The following is a 21,176-nucleotide window of genomic DNA, read 5'->3' as shown; positions in this document are numbered from 1 at the left end:
GGGGAAAAGCAGGAAAGGGCTGAATCAGATAAGTTAAATACAAATATATTAAAATGACATTTTAGCTCTACCTCGCCATTTTAACATTTTCAAAATTGTTAAATAAGCATGTCGCCTATTCTCAGATCAGGCCAAATGTCAGGTGTTTGTATGTATTATTCAGCTGAACATCTTAAGTACATAATCTTTCCCATTGCTAAACAGGTGGTACTATGTTAACAGGTAATTTTCTTAAAAGGAGCAGTGAATAGAGAATTGCTGATGCTACAAAATGTTATATTACTGAATGCAGAGCCAGTGCTAGTAGAGAGCTGAACTGAGGATTGCAGGGATCCTCAATTTTCTACTGTATCTCTGACTTTTAAGGCTCACTGCAAGTCATTTTTACACAGTCTCAGAAGTCATCTACCACAATTTAATTTTCGGCATCAAAGCTGAAATGCTCTCTAAAAAAAATCTCCACTTTGCCCATTCGGGCTTCCTATCCTGATGCACAGAATCAAGCTTCAGCATTGTATCCTCTCATGCTCATAACCCAGCTAAGTTTAAACCTGCTCTGCCACCCTGTTTTACTTTCTCTTGCATTACCTTCATTAGCACAATTCTCTGCCCTTAAACAGGGTCATGTGCTGCCCCATAGAGCACCCATGTAAAAGACATACAGCCCACATTCCTCCTTCACCCCTCACAGTGCTTACCCACATTCGTGATTCTACAGTGGATTTCCTCACCTGGCACTGCAGATCTCAGCCCACAACACTTTCGCATTGCTCAGGTTGTCCTACTGCTTCTCATCACTTTTATGTGCACTCTGCCAGCGGCTCAGTCTGGTGCTCCATGGTCATTCTCTGCCTTTTCACCACATTTTCTCCCTCTCAGCTGCTGATATTTAAGAGGTCAACTGGCCACTCTGACCATAGAACTCCCTCATATCACTCAACATGTCTACCTCAATTCTGTTTGTTTTGTTTTTAATAAATGTCTGAACTTCAAGCAGTACTCTCAAACTCATAGATGCACGTGAGCACGCACAAACATTCCTCTCTGTCATTCAGGAAACGTATTAAGACAAACCAAATGAGGTTACTTAATGCCACTATAAAAACACTCACCTTGGAAAGTGTATGTGTTGAGCTCTCCCTGGAACTGTGCACACCTGAAAAACAAACTTCTGTTGACAAGTGTTTGGACTTTACATGTTGTCCATGATACCAAGTACTTTGCAGGACTTGGCAGTTAAAAATAGGTAATGGAGATGAAAGGAAAAAGCCTGAGTTCAGTAGGTTTTTTTGCAGGCCATGTTTTCCCTTTGGTTTTCAGTGTTGTTTGTTGGGTTTTGCCCTTGTGTTGTTCCCAGACTTGTGACGATTACCTGCAGGTAGACTTGAAAAATACAATGAGAGAAGCAGTACGCTGCCAGGACTCTGGCCCTTCAACTTCCAGAAGAAACGTGAGATAGGCAGCAATGGAAAGAAAATGATATACAGCCCATAGCATTCTCCAAATGTAGTTCTGAGACTTTTCTCTAAGAATGAGTACTTGTTTATGTTTCATACAGAATTTGTAACAGGATTTGGGTTTTAAACCTTAAGAAGGAAGCTGCTGGCATTCTTTTCTGATTGATGGAAATCTACAGACCAACTCTACTTTCCTTTAGTTGGATACCAGTGAACCCACAATATAACTTCAGGCATTGAAAAGGTTTTGTTGCTGTTATCGCTTGTCACATCAAATAAAAATCTAAATTCATGAATTTGATAAAGTTACTTTTTCTTTTGTGAACATGAAGTTAACACATAGCGAGTTTGGGAAAGAAAATGAAATGCTTTGTCTATCATCCAGGCATGGCTGCAGCTCTACCACATAAATTTATCTTACAAAAGCTGCCTTTGGAGCATAAGCAGCAGAGAAGTCACTAGTGGATAAAGTGACTATGTCCCAGTCCCAAACATGACAGTACTTAGAGCTGCATTTTTCCCCAAATGCCACAACTCTTCATATTATGCCAACTTTCATACTTGGGGCAGTACCATGTGATTTACACCAAAAAGACCTCTGAAATAATTCATTTTTCATTGACAGATATCTGGTTTAGTTTTACTGACAGGAACAGAGTCCTGCTGCATCATCTGTGTAAAATTTCCCAAATTAGACTGACTTGTCTTATTACCTGCTCTTTTTCAATCCTTTGCAATGCTCAGTTTTGGAAGAACTTGAACTGTTACTCCCATTGAAACCTAGCTGCAAATGTATTCTCAGAGCACTGAGATAACAGACTTTAAAAAGTGGGCAAACTTAACCTGAAAACACTAATTCACACACGCTCACTCTGCTTACTTGCTTTTCGCTAGAAAATTAAAGGCTTTAATTTTTTGTAACTTCCTCCATTGGCTTGCAGTTTGGATCTTTGAGAAGAAGCTCCCTGCCTGAGCCATCTGCTTTCAGAGCTGAATAAGTACGTGGGCACACCTACTGGGAAAATGAAGAAATGACTGAAAGATGTGCCATGCTTTACCTAGCTGTGATGAGTACTACGTTACCATTACAGCTTGCATCACTCTGCTAGCTAGAGGAAGTTCGTGCAAGTCTAGTAGCATGTGCTAGAATCACAGCCTTATTGTTTTCTTTGATTGTAATTTGTATTTTTATCAGTTGTGGATTGAGTATATCAGTACTGAAATCACAGCCTCCATGGTTTTTCTGCACGAGACATCAACTTGCCCTTAATTGTGATTTGCTCTCAATTCAGAAAAGTGAATCAAAAACCAATTTTTAAAGGATGCTAAACTACCATTAGAGTTACAAAGGACACCAGCGTTTTACTTTTGCACTGTCTAAACTGTACTTAATTAGAAAACACATTTTTCTCTGTATTTGAGAAACTGAAATAAGCTATGGATAAAAGCTTCCAATAAAATACAGTACTTTTCTATTATACTACATCTGTATTAAGTATGAAAACACTATTGATGCCAATCCATCAAACAAGATCACCCAAGTTGTTTAAATATCGATAAGTTTTATTTTATAATACAGTGTTGGGCACTTTATGGCAACGTGGACTTCACCAACAACTTCTACTGACAACCATAAACTTGGAAGGAAACCACCCTCCCCCTCCCCTCCAAATAAAACAAAACCAAACAAACCCACAGCTCATTTCCTACATATTACACAGTGCACTACTAAGAGTAGTCTAAGGTCTGAAATACAATTCTTGAGATGACTTTGAACAGTAGTCCAGAGGGTGCAAAAGCATGGAATCAATTTTTAGATTTGGTTCCAGTTGCATTAATGGTCAGTGATTAACTAAAATGCTAAACTTGTTAGCACAATGCTGGTTAGGTTTCTTCATGTCTGCAAAATCATTGAGATGGTCAATAAAACCTCAAAATGCCCTGTATTTTATACCTTTCCTATAGGTATTAAAAATCATAAGGACATTAACATTGATTTCAAAAGTCACTAATAAAATGTTTCTGGAAAAAAAAATAGAAGTGATTGGATACACAATGTGTCTTTTTCCACATTGAGGATTTCTCATCATAACTGAGACAGGTCTTAAAAAAGCAGACAGACACAAACGACCAGTTTGCTAAACATCTAGGTATTTTCAATTTCTCTTCCTTCTCGAAAACCATGAATTAACAGATGCGATACTGTTGTGCATTAGCTGCACCAAGACTAGCTGTTCCACAGTGCTTTATTGCCTCATTCAAGTATATTAATTTAAAGAAGCTCTCCAGGGAAAACCAAAGGTTAAAACAAAATGTACATCAGTATACAAAGATATTAATTTACAGAAAATTAAAAGGATACTGGCAACATTAGATAATCTTTTAAGTAATGACTTCTGATAATTACGGATGTCACAAACTAAATTCACAATAACTATAAGGTCATCATCCTGAACTGTCCCCTCAGTGGTGCTAATGAAAAGCAGTCCCTAACTCCTTGTTTATTTTTAACAATGATAAAAAGTAATCGAATTATAAGTAAAAACTACAAACTCTTATATTTAATCCTACTTCAGCTGAAGTGGGTTACAGTTCTAAGATTGCCCACTTGTACATAAACACTGGCTCAAGCTTTATTATTTCTGTAGAATGTGACATCCATAATTATTCCTGGTCATTGGAAATATACATTTGCCTCATTAGAATATATTCTTCATGTTTTTATCTTACAACCATGTTTCAGTGCTACATGTAATTTTACACATTTTCTAAAAATACAATTTTGAAGACCTGCTTGAAAAGCAGATGTGCACATTCAAAACTACTAAATTACTTTGAAACAAGGAGAAATATTGCACAAAATTCACTGAAGATTTGAAAGTCAACACATTCCCCCTGAAACCAAGTAGCTCCCTTATTTTTAACAGAATGCCAATTCACAGAGAACCATAACAAACTTGAACTCAACTCAGTTTTCAAACGCTAATACTGTTACTGGATTCTAAATACTAATATTTTTAGTATTGACCTAGGGTATACTATAAGTGAGTCCGAGTACCCTTTACTACAGTAAAACTACTTTCAGCTGTGTTACCTGCTTCTTACTCCAACTCAGCTGAAAATGGCGACCCTGCCAACTACCTGGCACTCCACACTATGCTGGCCATGCGTACCCTTCAGAAAACTCTATTTAGAGGAAGTTGAGCAGCCTCCAGGAAAGTCCTTAATTAAGTACTTTCAGCTGGCCACCAGATGAAACTGCGAAACAGGCATTACAAAGAAAATCGAGGAAGGTTTTACACATAAATAAATACCATCCCTTTTTCATCCCATTATTCTCATCCACCCTGAAGAACATGATACGGCCCACACCCTTGGGGTGGGGACAAGGACATATTCTGTCCAGCCAGATTCTGTTAGCAGGTGAGCAACGCTTGGAAGACACACACATCTAATAGCAGCAAAGACGACGTTACAGAAGACAAGTCACATATATCCATCCACGCTGGTTCTGCTGGTGCATTCCTACATTCACACTCCAAAGATTCACTGTGGGAACAGTCAGCTTTTACCACTCTGGGCTTTGCAATAAATAAGCTGCTTACCTCGGACACCATTTTTGGTAGCCCCAGTTATTTAGGCTGTAGTTCTAGCCTGCTGGGAGCAAGCTGTCTGAAGTCTCTCAGCACCTGGACGGAGGCCTGGCACCAAGAGATGAGAAACCATCTCCCTTGGGAACGAAGGGCAGCCCAGCCCCTCACCTCAGCTGGGGAGGGCAGCAGTTCAAAGGCTTTCTGCTGGGCAGGGTACCACAGGCAGGATTTCACAGGGGTGCGTTTGCGAAAGGGCCTCGCGCTGGCACTTTGTTTATTGCATGAAATGTTTCTTCAAATTACATGCATAGAGAAAAGCTTGGAGATGCTCCTAGCGATTTGATTAGACAGTTGCACCGAAGAAAGATTGTTCTGTAGGACTGAATACGACTGATTGTAGGTGGAAATAGAAGCTGTTTTAAAAACCTGGCTTAGCTTTCTTTTGCCTAAAACTTTACACGGTTACAAGAACATGAAGTTGTAACACACTCATTCTAAAGTCCAAAAAGACATCTACAACAGATTTTTGAGATCTAAAACATTTCTCTAACAGACCAGGTGAGATTTTCAGAAGCTCCCAGTGTGTCTAAAGCTCCATCTGAAGTCTGTGTTACCATGCCTGAGAGAGACTTCAGATACTGATAGGGTTTCTGAGGACCCCATCTTCCACCAAACAGCAGCACTACCAATGACATGCTAAATGACAATGAAGATTGCTAAATGACAATGAAGATTTCAGTCAAAATGTTATACGAGAACTTCTACAACAACATTTTTTCTTCAAAACAAGTCTAGTTTTAGGAGCTGCGTGATCCCCAAATATGTGGGATGGGAGAGCACACCGCTGCCTTCCCTCTGCATGCTTAGAGGGTAGGCAAGGATCACCTTAGTGCCCACAGTACTGTTCTTCCCTGAATATCCATGCTGTTTTCCACAGCATTGCAATGCTATATGCATGGATGGGAAGGCTTTGACTGGGACAACATATTATCCATTCCAAGAATCCCAGAGGGGATTTATCCCATAGGCAGTACTACTTTTGCCTATATGATTCGCTTGGAATCACTACAACTGGATCCTGAAATCTGGATTTCCCTAAGGTCCCCTCACAGGGGCTCCCAGGCTCTGCTTCACTATCTCATTGGAAAAATTCAGCAATCCCTTTTCTTTTTCCCCTCAAAACAATACAGCTTATTTCAGGCAGACATCTGTGTTAAATGAAATGTCTATTTAGGTCATAAGTCTAAGAACAGACTACAAAGCTTAACCAAATAACCTGATATCTCCCTATAACACGAGGAATGGGAAGTTTTTTGAGATCTTGATGTATTAGAAAAAAAGAGGACTCTGACGAACACCACAGGAGCTCTGACCAAACAGGATTCAATTCTCACCATCAGCTGGTGAGGAACACTGATGATTTTCAATGACATTAGAACAATTTCCACAGATAAGAAGCATACAAGTCTAAAACTTGTAAAAAGTACTGGACCTGGACAATTTATCTAAATATAGAACTCAATGTGGTAGTAAAAATACTGCATATGTAGCCAATAGACAGTTTTATATTAGCACAAAGGCAGAGGAGAAGACTGTTGAATCAAAAATATTATTTTGGACTTGTGTCTATTTGGTAACTGGTAATGACGTTTCAGTAAGGCACAAATACTAGCCTTTTTTAAAAGATCACTGATAGTAAGTGGAAAAGATTCTTTAACGTTACACGTTTAAAAAGGTACCTACAGTTAAATTCCATGTAGATATAAGACTGAGATTTTTGAGCATATACAGGGTTCAAAACCAAAAAGACGTACCGCTTAGTGACTATAAACACTCTGCGGGCTTTATAAACAGTAAGGAAAGAAAGCAGAAACATTTTGATGGCAACTGAAATAAAAAAAATAATTCTAAGTGGAATTTTATCTCTTATCTATTGTAACTCAGCTGTTTATTTCTTTTTAGCTTGTATTTTCACTCAATGCAACAGCAAATTATTACCATGATGTATTAATCTTGAGCGATTCCACTAGCAAGTTTTCAATCTTATGTTCCTTATAATAACTATGTGAATATTACCAGCCTCATATGGCTTCCATATTTTTTCCACAAAGGTGAGAATGGGAATCTATGTGATAATAGGAGTTCAGTGCCTAACTCTCATGTAAAGCCAGCAGGATTTATTCTATCAGATAGACATTTTTGAAAAGCATTTCTTGGCAGCATTCCTGGACTTGCATGTTTGATTGATTTGAAAGGAACAATGGCCAGAAGTTCTGAAATTGTTCCATTTTCCTGCGTAAGACATCAATATTATCTTTAATAAGCAAAGATAACAAGATCAGCTTAGACAGAAGTGTGGACAGAAGCACTGTGTGGGATGCAGAAGAGAAGGAAAGGCAAATTTTGGAATTCCATTTAGCAAATTGCAAGGACATGGATGAGAATGAGTGAGAAGTTCTGCAAGAACACAGACCTTTGCATCGGCTGTCTTCCCTTAGAATACTGCAATACATATGGATAATCTTTAGTATCAGCAAAGAAGAATGTTCTCTACTGTGTCACTAATATCACCTCCCAGCAGACATCTATGAAGTTCTCCTGCCATTCTCATCTGAACAGAACCGAGTCAAACACTCTGACCCTCCTGAAAAGGTTACAACAAAAATTATTTAAAATCTTAGCTCCTTTTGACTGTGTAAAATATTTTGCCAAATAACATTCTTACATGAATTTTAAAAATCCACTTCCAGCTTATACAGCATGTTGTTACACATTACCATAAACCAAAGGACAGAGTACAGAGCTCAGCGTATAAAACCTCTAACTCAGGAACAGTGAGAATCTCCAGCAATACACATTGCAGATGCCCTCAGGAATGCTCATGCTCTAATCAGATGCAGACATTTCCCTAAGATTTCCACTTTTACAACCTTTTACCTCCCTTGCACTGATTGTATCTGGAACCTTATCCTCAATGACAAGTACTGGGTCTCCCCTTCTCCCCACATGGACCAAAGTTTTGGTACACATAGTTGAAACTTTTGCTTTAAAGCCTTATGCAGAGATGCCTTTGCAGCTCTTCAGTAAGGCATCAAACGTTGCCTGTCTAATGATACCGATCCATTCCCTTAGGTCAGCTGCCTTGTAATAAAGCACTCAAGAAAACCCTTTCCATTTGTGCTGGCTAGAAGGAAAATTCATTCATAAATCTCAGCGTGGAGACTGATATTAAATTTTGCTACAAACTACTAGAAAGATATTAAAGCGCAATCTGATCCAACTCCTGACCTCATTAAGTTGCTCACTCAGGCCTACACTGAGGCTATGACTAAACATTCATGCCAAAATGAGAAAGAAAAAAACATTTCTGGCATCAGTTTAGAAGAGCAGGAGAACATTCATCTCAGGCATGGTTCATTTTAAACCCACGTGTTACTTCTGCTAACTGCATCACAAATATCCTTCAAAGCTGACAATGGTAATCTACTGAAACTTGACTTCACACCTCTCCTGTGCTGACCTATTCAGGAAAAAGGAATTCACGTATGGTAAGGTGGAGAGGTAGAGAAAGGAAAAGGGAGAATTTAAAAAAAAAGAAAAGGAAAATGAGAGTATATACAGCAGGAATAGTCTCTGGATTTTAAATACGTAAATACTCCTCAGGAATGCTGCCAGAAGGAGGACAAATGCTTGTTCTAAATACAGTGTACAGTATGTCCATTTATTTTCTTTCACAAGGTTTAAGAGATTTTTAGGTGTTGAAAATGGCTAAGATGAGAGTTGGATACAAGCTGTCTTATGCTGAATCAGTAATTTTAGTTTTCTAGTGTTACATGACATTCCCAGCGATGAGTCTTTAATAATTTAATTAAATATGACTTCCAAGTAACAAAAAGTACTAAGAATCAAAAGAAAATATTGCAGAAGAGGCACAAATTAGTTTCCAAACACTAATAGATTGTAGAAAATTATAATAAAAAAGGAATCTATCAATTCCACTTACACTTTCCTTTCTGAAAATTTGTAGATGAAATAGTCTATGTAGGGAAACTGGATAACATGCCTTTAAAGTGCCTTAGTTGTAAACAGAAGTTAATAAACTTCACATTATAATTCAGCACTTCATGTACTTTACAGAAAAGAGAAAAGCACGTGCTACCCTTTTGAAATCTGGAAGACAGAGCCATAGTTTAAGTTTGCAGTAAGTTCCAAGTTATATTCACAAGTGACTCCTTAATCTAAAAAAAAAAAAAAAAACACCTTCCTTTTTCCCCTCTTTGCTGAAGAAAATTCTTGTCATGGAATACCATTATTGCTGTTTTGTACATTTGCATTCATCTTCTAAGATAGTTAAACCTCTTCTCAAAAGATTAAGGCAATTATTATTCATTAAAAGTATTAACATTTGTACATTTCAGACAAACCTAGATTGTTTGGTTCATTTCCTGCTTAATGGAATTAATACAGTACCTTCAAAACCTGGTTACCTATTAGGTGATACCTTTCCTGCTGCTTAGAGGACGTAAACGCTAGGAAGCACCATACACCTGCTGTATTTGTAGCACAGAGACTAACTAGTACCTGATTTAAGAGTGCATTTATATATTTAGTTCCATTTTGTGGACCTAACTACAGCCAACAAAAGAACTGGGTAAACATAGAAGCAAACGTCCCAATGGCAAAAGATGCATACTGAATTGAAGAGAATTGTTGTTGTTGTTGTTGTTTTTTTTTTATATATATATATAATGGAAAATCTCTTATTCCTTTTTCATTTTTTATTTCCTTTTTCATATTTTGGTTATCATGTTATATGGAGTCCTGAGTAGTCTCCCTTTAAACTTCTGATGGGAGTAAAGTTCCTCTTCTCATAGTTCTCTTACGTTTTATTTCCACTGCTACTGCTGGATAAGCTATCCTTTGAAATATTTAAACCATAGTGAAAAGCAGAACTCAGCTTACATAAAGATACCACTTCCTGAAGAAGGCCTCCCTCATCTGCAGTTTCATTTCCTTCTTTCCTATCTTTCTCCCAGGGGACAAGAATGGATGGATGTTGAGCAAGATTTGCTGGGAGTGGATCTTCTGAGGTACTGTTTAGTGTTTCATTCTGCTTCGCATACTTATAGCCCACTTTGAAATTTTCTAGAGAAGCAAAATGGTCACTTGATCGTACTGAAGATGGGGATGCTATACAGCCACTAGTGGTGTCCATCTTGTCAGTAATAAAGGTTTTCTCACTGTTTTTCTCTTCCAGGTTTGAGAGAGACTCTCTATGGCCACCAGAACTTTGTTTTCTTGGAGATGGAGGGAGTTGTTTCCCATGGAGGACAGTGTCATCCTGACCGAGATTCCAGTCTGCCTGGTCATTAGCACTGCTGCACAGCAGGGTAAGGTTGCTCTCACTAGGTGCATTCGACTTATTCTGAAAGAAAGAATGTGTTTATATTTAATGTAACAAGAAACACTAGCACTTTTAAAACAGAAATACTGTAATGGATTTTGTGGGCTCCTAAATCATGGATTGCCTTTGGGTTTCAATGTTACAAAGCAGCAGTTCCAGAAATAATGTAAGAGCAAGGTTGTGGTTTTTTTGGTGTTTTTTTTTTAAGCACTCATGCCAGAACACTCTCTTTTATCCTAGCGATCACCTTTTGTACAAAGATTCCCCATCCCTTGCCCGTCCAGTCTCTGCACAAGAAGTTTTGACAGTGAACAAAGACACTTAGCTGCTTTGTACCATAAATATGAGAAGGAGGTGGACTAAAACTAAAACCAGATGGTATTTCCTCTTTGCTTCAGTAATTAATTATACCAACTTTTAGCTAAACTAACAAAAATGGGCATTTTATTAATGTGACCCCTGCGTGACATTCATAATATCAAATTTTACAAGCTTTTTAAACATTTGTCAGAATTTGTTGTTCCAGTGACAAATCTCTGACTATCAGATTCCTTTCAGCAAAAATAAATGTTGGACAGCTGATATAAGCCAGAATTCAAAAACACCAGTATTTTTTCAGCTAACAACACAGCAGTGAGTTGGGAAGGGTTTAGAAAGTTGTAGGCAAGACCTCTGACCCATATAAAGCGGTTTGCTTGTGGATTCCAGGACTTCTGATGGAAATGGCTTCGTATCAATACGACTACTTTAATGACACCATGTGAAAATGGAAATACCTTCTAAACCGCATAACAGACTAAAACTAGCCCTGGGAATTCAAGATCGGACAGTTAAATATAGTACTAAATTATCTGATTAAGTAAATTATTACATTATTCACAGTTTTGTATGCAGTTACTATTAAAAGGGAAAAAACTGTTCCCCAGATGACTTGGTAAACTGAACAGAAGTGTAACCAATATCTTGACTCATGAAAATCCATCACAAAGCTGCCAGCATGCACGTACTGTTTTGCAGCAGCAGAACGATATGCTAGCAATTCTAAGGACTATTCAGTAGTGACCGGTCTGCATGTTGTTGATTTCAGTAATGCAGGATTCCAGTATAAAGGATTGTGGCTATCTTACAAGTGAAACCAGGAGACTGACCGTAGTCTTGTAATCGATGTCATCCATCGACCTAAAGAAGTCCAGACTCTTTGCTCCTGAAAGCTTTCCTTGGTCTGAGCTGTGTGTGCTCAGCGTGTCCAATATCTCCCCAAGCAAGTCCATTTCTCCTTGTTGCTGTGAAGTTATTCCAGTGTCCCCAGAATCATCGCTATCATAAAAGCAAGCAGAAGCTTCCTCACTGTCTTCTGATGATAACCTAAAGATAAAATCTTTTGCATCAGTTGGGAGCATAAAAACTATGTTATTACAGACACTGCTGAAAGTAAGTAGCAGGATACATTCAAACACTTAAAATGAATGAGCCCCACTTTTCTTTTAGGTCAACCACCTTACCTAAAGATAGATATACAGTATCTACACAGAAGCAGTGGCCATTTGGTAATTCTCTAGTCTCTTTGCTCTTCCTTAACCACTATAACTATTATTTTAAGTTGTCCTTAACATGACTTCCCAAACCTTCCCTCCAAATTTGATGGTTATTTCAAATTTGGCTACACTTTTCCCTCGTCTATACCTTATATTTAGGTCAGCATTGCTACACCTCTCTCCAGCTAACCTAGCCACATCTTTTGTTCTATTGGCAAGGCTCTCATACTGCAAGTGTTTTTCTGTCACCCGAGCAGGTTTACCCAAGTATTGCCTGTCTGCAACTGTAAGTGGTGCTTTTGTCTCTTATTTTCTTTCACTCACTGCAATAACCTTACCTATGACCTCCATACTACTGCAGTCTTTCCCTACCGTTGTCTATTTGGAATACTTCTAAAAAGGTCTTTCCGTGGCCAAAAACTCAAGGATCAGGTTAGCTGAGGTCACCATGCTGACAAACATAATTTCACTGCCTCTTTGGATTCTGAACCTGTAAAGATTCAGGATTATACCAATCTCTCCTAACCACCATAAATAATTAAAATGCGTAATAACTTGCCTCTCTTTCGAAAGGGGATTTATTCCTAAACTATTGGACCTTTTAAAGATCTCAAATTAAGCTTGGAAAGGAAAAAGATTTGTCACTTAAACTTAACTTTGCTGAATGATGCCAGTTACTCTTTCTCCCATACATACACACATATCCCAACAGGCCTCTTACTTGCTTGTTCTCTCTATTTCATCATCATCATCTTCATCCAAGGTAAAATCCTGGTTATTGAGGTGCTGGTTGAAACGTGTCTGGAAGATAGAAAACTAATATAACACACTTGTCTTTTTTAAACAAACCAAAACCCAAATGCACATCAGCATTATTTGGAATCTAGCTGCTACCACACTCATTAAAGACTTTCAAAGCACCTAGTGAGGAAAGGCACATATTGATCCAGTCCTCTAAAAGTTGTTATAAGAGAACAAAAAATTCACAGATGTAACCAGTTAAAGAGCTAGAAAACCATTTTTGCTCATAGTCTGCTGAGTGCACTATTATTTACGCAAAGCCTTGATTAGCAGAAGGCTGCCTATACAATGTAAAGCATCACTCAAGCCTACAACCTACCCTTTCCTATAAAGGCAAAACGCTGTGATTTACTGTCTTCTGACAGAAATATCTGCAAAGTTCTGAAGTTAATGTGGTCTACTGAGCATGAAGAATGGATTTTTGAAGTGGCAAGAAGGCTGGAGTCTCTTTACATAGCTGTATTTATATTTGAGTGTTAAACAGAAGGATAGAGTAAACAGTATGTCAGCTTGAAAGCTGTGCATCATGCCTTCATGCAAGATACCTTATTCTAAATTACAGTTACTTAAAGTTAGCATACACTCAGAGCATCCTATGAGAAGCTTGTACAGAGGAGTTAGCGTGCTGTAAATTCACACGCTACCACACTGAGTAACCTGTTTAATCACGTTCCTATTTAGCAAACATAACCAGGCTGAAGATTCTTACTATACTTGGAAAAAAAAAAATCTCTATCTTGACCACAACGTTTAAGTTAGAAATTTGTGAAACACAAGCGACAGTCAGAAGGTCTGTGCATCTCTTACAATCGTTTCATATCAAAACACACAAAAAATTAACCGTGCGGACAATCCATCCACAGAAGTGATTCCAAACTTTGTAAGATTGGCCATAATTTAAAGACATATGGATGGAATTTGTGCAAAGGGAAAACAGTGTTAGCTAACTTTAAAGAAAATCATACACAAGTATAAAGAAGTGCTACTGCCCACATCTCATCATACAGTTCACCAAATGCCTAAGTCTACAGCAAGCCCCTGATGGGGAGGAAATATGGCCTTAATTTCAGGCTACAAGGAGCTCAGAGATCTTGTATGGTGAGGATTTCAATATGTCACCTATTACAGATGTTGTCAGTGTTCTACATGTACCAGGACACATACTATACTTTTTTCTCCATTATTATCAGGAATGACTCAATGCATATTCTTTATAGTCTGACACATATTTTCTCTTGTCCAACAAGAGATCAAGCGCTTTCTATACTTTGTCCACACAGAGGAAAAGTGGCTCTTAATGTGCAAAACCAAGTAACAGCTGATAAATATATATATATATGCATGTATATTAAAAACGAGGAAAGAAACCAAACTAAGCTTCACACTTAGTGAAAGATATAGGATGGAACACAGAGGAACAAACATACTATTAATATTTCTAATGTACAAGGACTGCTTTGAAACTAATGCCTCCTATTTTATTATGTCAGTTCACAACATTAGAGATGGATGTTAGTAGTGTGGCAGTAGAGGCTGAACCTTCCTGCCAATATTCCACCACATTTTGTTGCCACATGACAGACGGCAGCAGAGGGGCAGTCTGACAGAATGGCATCTGAAGCAAAGGTGTGCCACTGAATTCCTCCATGCAGGAAAAAAAGGCACCCATTGACATTCATCAATGCTTTCTGAATGCTGATAGAGACCAAACAGTGGATGTGAGCGCAGTTAGAGTACTGTGACAGTGGATCATCTTCTCTGGTGCAGATTGTAATGAGTGCGGCATGCAGACTCCCATTCACTGCTGGTGAAAATGCACAGCTAGTAAACCATCATAAGATATGACTTATCTGACAAAATAGTACTTCATTATTTGTTAGTACAACAGAAATAGGAATAATTTTAAAACTTTGAACAGAAATGGTTTTACTAGTATTATTTTAATGCAAAGAATCAAAATACGTAATAAAACATTTAGAAATAGAAATCTGAAATAGAAATAAGACACTTAATGAATGCAACTAAGATCTATTAAATATAGCATAGATTGTCAAGCAAGCAAATTCCTAAAAGATGGCCCACTGGTCATTTCAGTGGCTACATAGCAGGGCAGTTACCTACAGTTGTACCACACCATACTAAGTAGAAGCATTTTGTCTGCTCCTTTCATTATCAGTAGTCAATTAAATTTCCTTTCTAAATTCGAGTTATTTCCAGGCTCTGAGAGTTCTTTGAATTATTCCCATCATTACTGAAATCAATCACACTACTGCAAATAACTACAAGGAAGGTTAACTACTTTGCCTTAATTGATACTGTTAATTGGCTACCTCAGTGATTTAAAATTTAGAGTTTGTCTTCACTGAGGCAATTAAAATAGTTTACTTCCGTAAGACTGGAAATTCACTATCTGGTCTGGAAAATTCTGACTGACGTGACATTCACTTACATTAAAGCTCTAACCCCAGAACTGACTTTTGGAGGGCAAAACCCTCTTTCACTTGGAATTTGCATCAGAATTAGATGCTGCCATCTTTTACTTCTATTAACATAAAGACAAGATTTTTCAGGAAAGAAGAGTCTTCAAAAAAGTTGAGAATTTTCAGAAAACCAAACCCTTGTTTATTCTCAGATGGGTTAACTCTGTCAATTGAAGAAATTCCCATCAGATAACTCCAAGATTTGCCACTGTAAGAAGTAATTTTTCAAAGAGCATAGTCAGCAAGTTTAATAATAAAAAAAAAGTTGCATCTTTGAGAAACTGGAACTGAATGAAATTACTTAAAACCAGCCAACAGCACAGACATAGCAGTTATACATATTTGGCCCCCTGGGACATCTTCAGATAGTATTATGGAAGCAAGTTAGTGATATCAAGAATATCGTATATAAAGAGTATAACATACCATACAGCAACAAACCTTTAAAAAAAAAAACAACCAGAAAATTTCTAGCTCCTGGTGGTCAGACTTTGAAAAGATTTTTGCCATCAAATTAGATGTTTAGGCTTCATACAAGAAAAAAAATGCAAGAATTAATCCAAATTAAATCAGATCCCTATATGGAAAGAAAAAGTAAAAGGACAAGGAAAGGCAAATATCTGGCTGTAAATAACAACATTCTCCAGAGTTTACAGCTCTGCAAGCTAGCCACTGAGACAACAAGCAACACATGTTTTTGAATAGGTGACTTTCCTCCAGGAGCTGCAATAAAAACAACTGCAAGGGAGGGGAAAGTCCAGACTATTTTGCAAAGAAAGAAAAAGAAAAAAAGAAACTCATAATAAATTGCAAAAGGAGAACCATAAATCTTTTTCAGTGCTCCACTAGGTAAAGTGACATAGTACGTGCACCTGCAAAAGCTGTCAAAGTCATTTAAGAAGTCCTTCCATTACTGACGTACCCTGCTGTTTGCAGTTATTTAAGCTTTTAATTTGTCTTTTCTGCATTTTGAAGTGTGTAACCTTTTTTATACCATTTTATGAAAAAAGGACAGACTTCTGTTTCCTTCCTGATCAGCATTCTAATAACAACCAGACCATTTAAATTTATTACCACAAGAAATGATATTGTAACACTCCTTTCTTGCTGCACCAGGACTTTATAAAGTCTTAATAGACTGCTGTCATGTTTTTTCTACCAACTGAAGAAACAAATTTCTTAAAAACTACTCAACTGTTTTCCTTATTTCAACTAGTTCTGCTAACATCATAAATGTATTATTTATTATATCTATTTTATATCTAAATATTAGCTAAGATTCAGCCTTGGCATTTTATATTCTTCCATCTTCAAGCACCCTGCACCACAAAAACCCACCTCTCACAATATAGCAGAGCTCGCACTCTCCACAAACCACTGTTGAACCACCTCCCAAGCCTGCATGCAAAATACAGGAAAGAATCAACCGCAGTCAGTGCGAGGATATGCTCAGACAAGCCAGCTCCATGGAGAGCAATGGTTTTTGCTAGTTATGTTTGGAAGTTGCATTCATTCATTGTGGTGGCAGCATACGACTGCAGCTGATAAGCTCCTGACTGTGTGTTGTTGCCATACGTCCCGTTTTTCCACTGGCTGCAAAACAATTGCCTTTAGTCCCAAATATATTCCTTCAATTATGAAAGTGATGCATTTGACTAAAGATTCAAACCTTCGGTTTCCACTTGACTTCAAAATCTCTTTCTGCAAGTGGTTTGTTACCTATACAACTGTGGCAAATGCTGATGGCTGAAACCAGAAAAAGAAGGTGATGACAGGATAAATGTGGGTAGAAGCAAACAAAGTGAGAAGGGGTCCTTATACTGTTCTATTCTGCTTGCTGGTAGCCTCACAAAACGTATCACTTTGGCACAAAAAAGTAGACAAAATACAGGAATGCTAAAGGATTTAAATTTAAGATGGTTACATTTTTGATTGGGCATGAAAATCAATCTTTGAAATGCCAGTTTTTTTATTTAATACCAGACCTTTCAGAGGCATGACTTTCTGGAACGAGTGCTTATTGATCAGCAGTGAGGCAGGAAGTTTAACCAGGCTGCTGCCATTAATTGTCCTCGACGTAAGAAACAAATAATCTTTTGAGTAATGGCAGCACATATATAACTTCACATTTACTGCCTACTCAATATATCAACACGTGTAGAATTTCAAGTAAAGAAAAATATCTACTACGCTTCAAATACATGAAGTACTGTTTGCTTTTTCTTAATAATTTTAAGATAATTCATTCAGTATGAGAAAGTAAAATAAACAGAAATCCACTGTTACTTGTGCTTCAGTTTTTTATTTCACCTATCCTCCACGACACAATAACAGAAGCAATTACAGTTTCACCTCCAGTAGGGAAGCAAAAGACCAGACTCTGTCCAACTTTCCAGTTAACTACAACCCACTTCTTTCCAGTTAAAGACTGAGAATTGAAGCAATGGGGAATGAGATCACAGGAAGCGTACTTAACCTTGCACTCCACAAGAGCCAAGACTGATAGGGAAAAGGGGAAGAACAGAGATAAAGCATAAGTACAGTTGCTAAACTTTCTCTTCCTAGTTGCCTTTCCTTTTTCAAGGATATGGTACAAATAACCACCGACAATCTGAGAGTAGTGCTTGCAATACCACTAATCTACACCGACACCAGACCAGGACAGATGCAAAATAAAATTCCAGATGAATTTCTAGAAGTGGTCTCATCAGAAATTCCTTGCACGCTTTTACCCATATAAAGTAACATAACGTAGCAATGCCAAAATGTGTGATATCACAGAAGTTGCCTTCAATATAAACTAAATGGATACCATCTAAGATGCCAAACTTCCTTTTGTTATTAGAGGTGGTAGTAGTATTACATAGGACTTAAGGGGAGTTTTATAGATTATTAATGCAATACTAAAACAGCCTTACCTTTCCCAGGTGAAAGACTTTCCCTGCTTTAGCAGATTGAGATGCACACATAATGCATTTGAAAGACCATGAAGTGGCTGGAAAACACACAACTATATGCCATGAGACAAGAGTGTCCTTGATTCTGAGATGCTGATAATTGAAACAGTACAGAAAAAGAGATCAACAAGGTAGGTCCCCAATGAGAAACAGAAATTCTTTCTGTGGCAGTGAAGAGTCTGCCGGGGCAGGAAAGTCCCCAAAGTATGTTTAAAGACAAAGGCAACCTGAACACGAATATCAGTGCTGTGGCAGGATTTGTCACAGCAGTGACATCTCTTGAGATACTTGGTCGCTGAAAGCACATCCTTACTACTTCTGTTCCAAATTCGGGTGGTGACAAATTAATAAGCTCTAAGCTTTCTACATTCATACTCCTGAACACAGACGTTATTTGAGTATTTTACAATATTGCTTTGGATTTTTACAGATTAAATATGCTTCTGCTCACATTTTTCAGACACGGCTGCTTCTCTTCCAAACAGCAAAAAGTCTCCTTTTCTCTGACGAATTGGAGCGGTTTCTCTAGGGAAGCCCATGACATATCCCACCCCTCTGCACTGACCGAGGCCCCAAGCTGCCTGCAGTCGGCATTATCCTGCACAGCCAGCTCACTCTCATCCCTCTCCATGGCACAGAGGCCATTCTTCGCAGAACTGGCCTCTTGCAGCTGACATGCTTTTGCACCTGGCCGCACAGAGCGCAGCTAATGAAGGCAGACTGCCTGAACTTCTACTGGCAGCAAGCAGAAGCATTAGCCTTTTAAAATTGGACATCTGAGATTTCCAGTGCTATTTGCAACAACTAAAGGCAGCAGCTATTTTATCAACAATAATTCTTTGCGGCTTGGTGGGGGGTTCTTTTGAGTGATTTTATGAATAGGATTTACCAGGCAGAACTTTTAGTTACAAAAACTAACAAAATAATTCCACTTATTTTGTTCTTTGTTTGGATTGTTAGTAACAATATTCTATTATTTGAGCAAAGGGAAGCAGCAGGACAGAGCACTGAGAGGAATAAAAAGATGATGGGAGCACACAACAGAAAGAAAAAATTAATCCATGTCCATATGTAGAAGGGTATGTGAAAGGTAGGAAAGAGAACGTGTTTCTGAGGAAGCATGAAAGCCCAGAGATCAGAATGTAACAAAGAATGTAGTTTCAGTGATTCAGGAGAGTTGCAAACATGGATCACCTGGTTGGAACATGCTATCTATTTGATATCGTTCCTATGCAAGTAAAACCAAGATTAGTGGTTAAGCCAATCTTTTAGTTAAAACATATGACATATTCTTGCATCAGCAAAACTATCACATGGCAAAATCCCTCCAGCAATTAATCATGGCAGATCACACGCAACTTTTCTCAGAGGAAAAATTATCAAAAGCACAAATATGTTAAGAGAATAACAGAAGTGACCGAAGATAAAATGCATTAAGCAGATGTGACCCTAAACACAAAAGTCACATTTTTAGACCTCAACATTTAATAGGAAGCCCAAATATTACAAAAAAAAATTACATAAAACCTGAGCACCACTCTACTCTGTCCATCAAACCTCTGGACAACTGAAGAGCCAATAGATACCAGCCCCATTTACAAAGAAAAGTGATTGTGCCCTAAAACAGAAAGATTGACCCCAAATACATTTCTGCCCAAGGCTCCCAACCAGAAGAATTAGGCAGTTAGAGGAGTCCACCCACCCGGCACCAGTAAGGCTATTCTGCTTGACACAAAGGGTCTTCTACAAGGCACCTAGGAACATAGATGGCATTCTGGGTTGGGTACCCTGCACTAATTCCAGCTGCCTTCATGCCTAAATTACGCAACAATTACTGGGAATGTAATCTCAATCCTAGGTGGGCTGAATTGCCCGTTGGTCGTGCCTCTCTTACTCCACTTACTGTGGAAAAAGCACAAAATACCACTGCAAGTAACTTTGACATTTCAGTGAAGTGTCTAAAATTATCTGGGTTGAATCCTGACTCTCACATTCAGGGACACTGAGATCTCTGCAGGAAAGGCTCTTTCTGTTTCTTCTACTTCTCCTCCCTTCAGCCCCCATGGCAAACTTTACTGTCAATTGAACTTCTTTATTCATTTCATTTTTTTTTTCCCCCACTCAGTTACAGGATTAGAGAGAGAAAGAAAAGGCTAGGGAACAGCCAGTGACAGAGCTGAAGCTTCAGATACAAGGTTGTGCTCTCTGAACTTTCAGGCCAGGAGGCAAAAGCAGTCTGGAAGGGACATAGGTGGACTGACCTCTGGGCCCCCTGCTTTGGACACGGTGGGTCAGAACACTGCCTGGGATTGTTCCTCAGGAACACAGAAGAAACAATAATTTAAGCAGAAGATAGCACAGTCACATTAAGATGTCCATAAGCTCTCCTTATTTTGTGGCTCTTATGTTTGTGAAAAAGCATTTTTCTTTCAGATTCTTCGTTTGTAGAAGAAAGGCCCTTGGAAAAACTGCCCTTGTGTTTGCTGACAAAGTAAAATCTAGTAGTCAGATCTAATAGCCAGGAAAAGCATCTGCAAACTTCTTACTGCCTAAATTTCTCTTGTAGATAGATCAAAGTTAGATGCACTGGTGATATTGCCCTGAAAAAATAAGTGTTCCATTAAATGTCCCACCAGGCAACAAAAAAATTCCAGAGCAATTTCCTGACTATTAAACTATCTTTCCACCCCTCCCTTTTTTTTTTTTTTTTAATAAAATTAGAATCATGGTAATTAGTGGAGAGATTTCTCGAATGTTCATTGAAAAACCCAAAGGAGGACAGGCAAGGATTACTTCGTTTTATGGGTTAACATTGGACAGAACCCTGCCAGAGAGGTGCAACAGCCCTTTGCTGAAACCCATGGAGAGAAGAGAGCGGGCACAGAGGACATGACTCTCACTAACAAAAACACCAAAAAAACACTTTAGAAAGGTATATTGCTTCTTTTT

The 21,176-nt window shown here is 38.2% G+C and overlaps 1 protein-coding gene across 3 annotated transcripts in view; it reads right to left on the bottom strand.

Annotated features, from left to right (window-relative positions):
- Positions 1-2,999: 2,999 nt before the first annotated feature.
- DENND1B (DENN domain containing 1B) overlaps positions 3,000-21,176 on the bottom strand; it is a 144,476-nt gene continuing 126,299 nt past the window's right edge. For all 3 annotated transcript variants that reach the window (XM_040704777.2, XM_040704778.2, XM_046944991.1), the window contains 4 exons: positions 18,189-18,320; positions 12,711-12,790; positions 11,603-11,819; positions 3,000-10,475 (listed from right to left, as the gene is read on the bottom strand). In XM_040704777.2, coding sequence (XP_040560711.1) covers positions 9,930-10,475; positions 11,603-11,819; positions 12,711-12,790; positions 18,189-18,320 — 975 coding nt within the window. In that variant the 3' untranslated portion in view covers positions 3,000-9,929. The remainder of the gene's footprint in view (positions 10,476-11,602; positions 11,820-12,710; positions 12,791-18,188; positions 18,321-21,176) is intronic.

This window comes from Gallus gallus, chromosome 8, assembly GCF_016699485.2.
Source record: "Gallus gallus isolate bGalGal1 chromosome 8, bGalGal1.mat.broiler.GRCg7b, whole genome shotgun sequence".
NCBI classification, from domain to species: Eukaryota; Metazoa; Chordata; class Aves; order Galliformes; family Phasianidae; genus Gallus; species Gallus gallus.
The sequence above is the reverse complement of the archived record's forward strand: the minus strand, read 5'-3'. Positions and strand labels throughout refer to the sequence as shown.